Source organism: Ciona intestinalis, chromosome 4 (genome assembly GCF_000224145.3).
Source record: "Ciona intestinalis chromosome 4, KH, whole genome shotgun sequence".
Classification (NCBI taxonomy): Eukaryota; Metazoa; Chordata; class Ascidiacea; order Phlebobranchia; family Cionidae; genus Ciona; species Ciona intestinalis.
The window spans coordinates 4,424,120-4,432,370 of NC_020169.2; the positions used below are offsets into that span (position 1 = coordinate 4,424,120).

The following is an 8,251-nucleotide window of genomic DNA, read 5'->3' on the forward strand; positions in this document are numbered from 1 at the left end:
AATTCAGATTAGCTACTGTAAGTTTTGTGATTTTTTGTAATATTTTTTAAAGTTTTTTATGGTCTTGATTTTTTTAAATGTTTCCTCCAGGTTCTTAAACTGAAGAGCGAAGAGTTGATGAAAGATGATGAAGATGTAGATGGGGATGGAGAGGATGAGGAGGGAGATGAGGAGGATAATGCAGAGGAAGCTCAGAAGAAGAGCGGTGAGTGGTCTTTGTGCTTTAATATTAAAATGAATAAAAATGAATATTAAATTAAATGAACGTCTGTTTCTTTGAGACCAAATTTAAAAACTGACTAAAGATGGTTTTGTAGCTTGGAATAATTAAAAAAACATATTTATTTATATACCTATAAAATATTATACCTATATAATTTTAAGATTTTAAAACATAAGATACTGATTTAAAAAAAAAAACTTATAGATGCAGATTCTGAATCAAGTGAAGAAGAATCTGATGATGGAAGTGATGAGGAAGATGCTGTGGATGTAGATGAGGAGTTTAAGAAAAGGATCAAGGAAGCTCTCGGTGATGCAGCTGCTCCTAGTGAGGTTAGGAAGTTTTTATTTTAAGATTTTTAAGTATTATGCATTTCTAAATTAATATTCACTACACCAACTTTTATTTTTTATCAATCAGTTGAAAAATAAGTAACAATTACCTTTAATCTTTTAGCCACATGAAATCTAATCCATTTATACATTGTCATTATTTATCCCTTAAAAATCTAAGATTTATAGCATTATTTTTCTATTAAAGTATGTAAAGAGTTGGCTCTGGTTTATTGTTTTAGTTGTTTAGTTACCTTAAAAAATGTTAAAAAATTGATAAACGATCTTTTAACTTGTTTATTTTTTTTGTCAAAATATTAAATAAAATTCTTATATCAAGGAAAGTGATGCAAATGATGAAGATGAAAGCGAAGATGAGGAATTTAGTGATGATGCAATGATGAGGATTGATCCTCTGCTATCTGATATCTTTAAACAAAGAAAGGTAACTGTTTTTAACATTAAAACAAGCCAAGGATAGGCTGCTGTGTAAATTGATGTCAAATTGATGTCCAATTTCTCAGTAAACAAAGTTTGATTAAGTTTTACTACAACACCTTGTAATTATAAGCAAGAGAAATTTCGGTGAAAAGTAAAGTAAATCCTACATTTCGTGATCATATTTTTAACAATTAACAAGAATCTTTTAAAGTCCTGAGAATATGGTTATATATTTCAGTTAATATACTTTGTTTACTACCAAATGTGACAGGAAAAAAAGATTAAAAATATGTCCCATCTTACCCCACCCAACTCTACTTCTTCTTCAGTTATCACGTAAGGCGACAAAGAAGAACAACCGGATGCAAGTGACTCACTTCCAGCTCCGATGTTTAGATCTTCTTGAAACCTTCATCACGAGGCAGTGCGCGACAAATCCTCTCGTTCTTGATCTTCTTCTTCCGCTCCTTGATGTTGTTGAGTCTTCCACTAAAGATCCGGAAAAAGAAATATTGGCCGAGCGTGCAACTGTCGTTTTAAGGTGCGTCTTTTTCTTATATATATATGTTGTTGTGTGTTATAAGGGTTACAGAGATCTTCTGGCAAATATTTTGTTAAAATGGTGTTGTCAGAAGATCCCATTCACACATATTTGATGTACAGTTTGCCACTCTGCTGTAGGGTAGTAAGAATTCTGAACTAGTTACAGTCATAGTTTGTTTATTACCAACATCAAATTTGCTTATAAAAGAAGGAAACCACAGCTGGTTAGCTAGTGAAGTTTTCCTGGCTTTTTGTAACTTTATTTTACAAATTAGTGAATTAGGTTCCATTTGTAATTTATTTTCTAGTGGTATGACTGCATTGGCTGTCTCACTGGCAAAAAATCCTGTCTGTGAACCAACTTGTCCATCCCTGGTTTAGATTTAAATTATCACTAAAAGCTAGGACACAATGAGCATGATTTTTAATATTTTAAAATACGAACATGATCATGAAGATATAAAACGAAAAAGGTGCATTGAAAAGTAAAGTAGTTGAAACAAAGTGTTTTAAAGTTTTAAAAAAAACTTCTATTACATAACTTTTTTACATAACATAGCAACAACAATGATAAAATGCACAAACATAAAATGCCTGTATAAATAAAAGAATGACACCCCAGGAAAAATGGCAATTCACTAACATTTGGGTTAAGGAAATGCTTTACTAAAAATCTTCAATAACCTTCCATTTTTAAAATAAATTTTATATTTTCAAATTGCTGGCTATACTTTGAATGATATACCATAGGTCTTTTATTCCTCCATACAAATGATCTAAAACAAGATAAAAACAAAATTAAATTAAAAAGCTTTGCGTCCTTGATAATGTAGACTGCGTTGGCCTGCGTCGAATAATTCGTTTCTGATTCATAGATTTAGATCTTCTTACTTTCCAGTATTGATGAGTGTCAACATTTTCACTTTTGCTTTCCCCATCTTTTTGTTCTATACGTTTCCAAGTCTGAGTTTTGAGATTGTTTTCAGTTGTGTCTGTTGCTTGTTTTAACTGTCTGTTTGAATTGTTCTTGTTGTTATTTTGTTGTATTGAAAGAGTTTCGTTCTCTTTGATAGTATGCAAAGCAGTACAGGGTAATCCAAAAACATGGCTCTCTTGTTGGGTATGATTCAAATTATGCTGTTTCAGCAAATTCCTAATACTTTCATTCTTAGCAAGGTCCAGAGGCGTTTTATTCGCAAAGTCACGCAGAGAAACACTTGCCCCGTGCTCTAATAAAAGTTTGGTGACAGAAAATGCTCCAGCGCTTGCTGCACAATGAAGAGGAGTGGATAAGTTTGAGTTCTTAGCGTTAACAGGTGCGCGTTTAAGCAGCAAAACTTTAGCAACTGCTTCATATCCATATAAAGCTGCAGTGTGGAGGGGAGTATTCAAGTTTCGGTCAATCGCGATTATATCGGCATTCTTGCTCAGCAAGTATGCTGTCACCTTGAAAATTAAAATATAAAGTAAAAGATAATATAATAATATTTAATAAAAAAAATTTTTTTTTAAGTTTTAATTGTTTAGAAAAAAAGTTTAATTTTTTAGATAAAAAAATCCTTTAAAACTATAATGTTTTAGAAAAAAAAGTTTATTATTTAGTACAATTGATCCAGATATACCTCTTTATGGCCTTGTTTGGCTGCTTGATGAAGTGGTGTTCCTATTGTTGAGTCTTGACCGATATCAACATTTGCTCCATGTTCAACCAATGCCTGTTGTATAGAATTGTTGCTCAAATATTTTTATATTGGTTTATAGTTTAATAGTGATTTAGAGGGGAAAACAATCAATTTATTCAAATAATAATAAAAATCGGTTAAACATAAACTAACTTGACGTCATCAAATAATTCACTGTATCATTCAAAAACTTTACATAGTTTCATAAAATGCGTAAAAATGATAATTAACAATCATATATCTATTAAACGAGTTTTACACATAAAAAACTACTTGAATAATTCACTATTGTTTAAAAATGGCTGTAGTCCTGCTTTTTTACAAAGTAAGTTTTACCTTTATTATCCCCATACTGCCTTGGAACACAGCAATATGCAAAGGATATTCATAACTGCTTGGTTTACAGTCATGTTGTGAATGCCAGATATTTTGGTTGGTTGACGCACCAGCTTTCAACATAATTCGTACCTGAAAAAAAACTTTAAAATTTTGTCATAAAACATGAGTCAGCATTTTACCATGGCCTCATTTCGCTGACTAATAGCGATACTAAGCAATGAACACTTGTAATCCTCACTGTAGTTATCTGGGTTTGCACCTTGAAGTAGAAGATTGTTAGTTAGAAAAAAGTGATATGGTTTTGGTATATTTTACACTATTTAAGTGATACAATATGTATGTATATATACATATGGAAGACAGCCAAAACATACTTTAAGGTGATCAGAAAGCAATAAACCACATATTATAACATAACAAATGCAGCGTTTTGACTGCACATTATATCAAATTAAACTATTTAAAACAATATCTACATTTTCTTAGGAAAACACATAAAAATAAATATTAATCAATAAAATATAAATCTAATTTACCTTTACTTAACAATTGCTTGACTCTCTTTATTTTTTGCTTCTGTAAATTTATCTCAAGCAAAGTTTCCCTGTCAGTCCAACAGCCCATATTTCCTACCACATTCCAAGGAATGCTTGGACATCTGCAGACATAGATTGTTTAAACAACCCCCCTCTGTGTGTTTGATCACTAAACCCAATATCAAAAGTTTTTTATAAGAATTTCAAACAGCCATAAAGAAAATTCTCCACAGTTTTTCACTCTGCCAAGTAACGGCTCTAGCTTATTTGCAGAGTATTATATACTTGCTATATATAGTTTTCCAAACTCCATTTCACAGCAATCAATCTTAGCTTTTGTTGTGTTAGTTAATGCACCACTAGCCTTGTGAGATTCAGTCTGTGGTTTTATGGCCTCAAATGGGTTAATTGCCCTCTGGACAATAGGGTTTAACAGAGCCACTTTATTACTAAGTTTCTAGGAATTTTAATGCCAACTTTACTTAGGTAATATATAAGTTACCATGAGCAACTAATTGTAAATAATTTAAGCATGAAACTGATTCTTTGGTTTCCATAAGTTACATTAGATTATGTAATACTGTAATCTAAAAACAGCCCATTTCTACTCCTTACTATTTACCTATATTACCTGATTTAGTTACATTACTTTGGCATAACTTGAAATAATATTTAAAAAAACATCTTTATATTCTGTTCTTCTAACAGTAAACCAAATTGTTTGCTATTTGTTTATTAATGCTAAATTTTTAACTGTCTTTGGCTTTGTCAAATTTAGAGTTTATCTCTAATTTACGTAAAAATCAATCGGTATTATTTGTTGTTTATTTTCTGTTTTGGTTTATTTTGTCATTTTATGTTTGTATATCGACTGATAAGTAAATCAATAGATTAGAAACTGCAGCCCTCTAAAAATCTGGGTATAATTCAAATACAAATGTGGCTTTACTATATTTTCTACTAACACTTTCAAATTTAATGCTATTAGCTTCGCTTAATTTATAAGAAAACTTATTCTGTTTCAACAGCATCTGAGGTTTTACACAGTTTACTACTAACAATATTACATCTTCAGGTTTAAATTTTCAACTGCAGTTAACTTGAACTAATTTATTTTCAAATGGTAGCAATACTGTATTAAATGAGACCATTAGAATAACTAGAGCTGAAGTTTCTAGGAACACATTAAAAATAATCTTAACTTCCATGTAATATACAAACCACACAGCAGTGCTCGCATAGTGACCTGTTAAACTATAAGACTTTTACCTGTAACTCTTCAGGATCAAACTTTCCAAATGTCTTCTTAAAAAAAAAGACTTATTTATTTTTTAAAGGTCTATGTATCTTAAATCTTTTCCTTTTATGAGATTTAGGTCTTCTTTTCTTAAAAGACTTATTTTATTTTTTTTAAGTTACTTTATTTTTTAAAAGAGTTACCTTAAGAATTTATAAGACTTCTTATTTTTCAGGATCAAACTTTGCAAAATGAAGGGCTACCCTCACTCGCTTGATGATGATGTCATAGATCGTTGCCATGACAATATAGCGAAGGCATTAAAGAAATGTTACAGTGCAAGTGGTGGTGTATTCCTCAGCCAGCTAGCTTCTCACTGCTGTATGTTATACCTGCGTGTGCTGTCTGGTAATTCAGGCAAAGACTCAAAGTAAGTTTATATATGAGTTGTCAATATACATACTGTCCAAAAAAATATACACGGTGTCCAGAAAATATACATACTGTCCAAAAAAAGTATAGATACTGTCCAAAAAAGTATACATACTGTCCAAAATAAAATTGACATTTTATCCAAAAAAGTTTTACTAAGTAACATTTCAAATTCAAATTCTATTATTGCACCTCAGTAAAATGACATTTGTTCTCTATTTCTTGCAACAATTTCTCTTCAAGCAGGAATAAATTCGTAATTACACCAGCCATACTACACGACTATAAGCATTTCATTTAATATGAAAATTTCCTACTATACCCATGCTACAACTTCCTTGTTTACCAGGAATTCTTCCGGAGCAGTTGATGTGGATCGAGTTTGTTCCTTTTATTCCTCCGCACTGGAGGACTTTATGACAAAACGGGAGAGCAGAATACAAGCGTGTGTAATCCAGGATTTTATCAGCAGATATCCAAACTATGCACAAGGTCTCATACAACCTCTTACTACTATGGTGGCAGATGGAATACAGCTTTATAGAAAGGTATTGAATATTGTAAAGCAATGAGTGAATGTATTGCTTTTTGTAGCATTTTATATATTAAATTCTTTTTTGTTTTGGATGCACCATGCGTGTCTCGTGTAGAAAACAACCATGGTATAACTTGACAGCAAACATGAGGTATATAAATACCCCATGTGGGCCTTGTATATAAGGAGACACCTATATTATCATTTAGCAACTAACATAAGTTGTTTAAATACACCATGTTAAATCTGTCCATTCTTACTGTATGTTACACATTTTAAAAAGTCACAAACAGTGCATAAAACACCATGTCTGACTGATGTGCATCTTATTCCAACATATAATGTAACTATATGTTATTTAACTATTCTATATTCAGACCCAAGCTTGCCTGATGTTGTCATCATTTTACCAAGCTTCCCCTGTTCCCCAATCTATCAAGGAATCATCTAGTGAAATATTGACAGCTATTACTAACATCATATCAACAGTAGTTGATGATAAGGATTCATTGAAAGGAAAATATATGGTGGCATTAATTAAGTATGTTATGCACTTCTATCTAGTTTTGTTGATCTAACAATGTAATGTGTAACGTGTTTTGGCAGTCACTTTTTAATAATGAAATTGTGATAAAATATTCCTTGAAACGGAAATATATGGTGGCGCTAAACAACTATGTTATGAGTATATGCACTCAAATCTTATTTTGATTTATTTGTCCAATATAACTTTATAATAGTCACTTAAAATAATGTAAAATTAAATAGGTTGTTTTTCTTCTGAACCACAACTATAATTTCCGTAAAAAATTTACCAGAAGATTTTTTTATATTTAACTGTTTTTGTTCCAGGTTGTTGTTCCAATGCATTTCTTCATTGAAATCTACAAACAGTGACTTTAAATCAGCACCAATTGTTCAACACTTACAAAATTTTCTTAAAATTGAAGAAGTAAAAAGATCGCAAGAACTCAACAATCTTACTTGGAAGATACTTAATGTGTTTGGATTAGTGTAAGTTTTATTTGAAAATTGTTAAACTTTATGCTTTGATGTTTTCTACATTTGGTTATATCTCTTTCGCTGTCAATCACAGAGATACATATGTGGTAACTTGTAAGCAGTCACAAGGTGTGTGAAACAAAACCCCCATGTTATAAGAACTGTCTGTCCTGCCATGCGAGAAAAGTTACATTAATTGAAGTAATAGGTTGTGAAAATTATCATCGTGTGTTATGACCACAGTAGATGTTATTTATTCAACTTGATCTCTGTTGTTGTATTTAAAACACTGTAAATTATTATTATTGTTTCAGGTCACAAAGTGGTAAAATAATTGGGGACAAACGGTCACGAAAACGAAAAAATAAGAAGAAAAACAAGGAAGCAAATCATGATGCAGAAAATATTGAAAACGAAGGTTTGTATTTTACCAGTTGTTCTTAAAATGTTCTCTAGTAAAAGGATATTTTTTAAACCTAACATTTTAAATAAATTGTACTTTGAAAAAATAAAACAACTTTGGAAAAACCATAACAACAAACTTTATGCAAAAGTTAAGAGAAGTGTTTTTGTAATTTAATTTTGTTTTACTTTTTTTAGGAACTATGAATAACGGAGAAGAAAGCAAAGAAAGTAGAAAACAGTTAAAAACGCGTCATCTTAAAGAAAAAAAGAAATTAACCAAAGCTTCGAAACAAAAACGAAGCAAAAAGTCGGAGAAACAAGAAAAAGAAATCAAAGCTGAAAATTAAAACCATTAAACTTCTGATCGCTTTCTTACAATTTTTCACGATAATGTTTTTCGGTGAAAATACAGACTACTGAAAATAAAAATTACCGGATACTTGTTTTTGTTTATTGTAGACAGTATAATCAGTTCGGTGTATTATTTCTGGCAGTAAATGTAAGGTAATCACAAGAGGGGATAAAACTTTAAACAATCTTTTAG

The 8,251-nt window shown here is 30.8% G+C and overlaps 1 protein-coding gene across 1 annotated transcript in view; it reads left to right on the forward strand.

Annotated features, from left to right (window-relative positions):
• The window catches only part of LOC100176373 (myb-binding protein 1A-like protein), a 14,480-nt gene extending 6,334 nt beyond the window's left edge, over window positions 1–8,146 (forward strand). Inside the window, exons 15-22 of the mRNA XM_009860068.3 lie at window positions 896–1,000; window positions 1,326–1,537; window positions 5,569–5,763; window positions 6,115–6,313; window positions 6,678–6,841; window positions 7,153–7,314; window positions 7,617–7,720; window positions 7,903–8,146. Coding sequence (XP_009858370.1) covers window positions 896–1,000; window positions 1,326–1,537; window positions 5,569–5,763; window positions 6,115–6,313; window positions 6,678–6,841; window positions 7,153–7,314; window positions 7,617–7,720; window positions 7,903–8,054 — 1,293 coding nt within the window. The 3' untranslated portion in view covers window positions 8,055–8,146. The remainder of the gene's footprint in view (window positions 1–895; window positions 1,001–1,325; window positions 1,538–5,568; window positions 5,764–6,114; window positions 6,314–6,677; window positions 6,842–7,152; window positions 7,315–7,616; window positions 7,721–7,902) is intronic.
• Window positions 8,147–8,251: the final 105 nt, after the last annotated feature.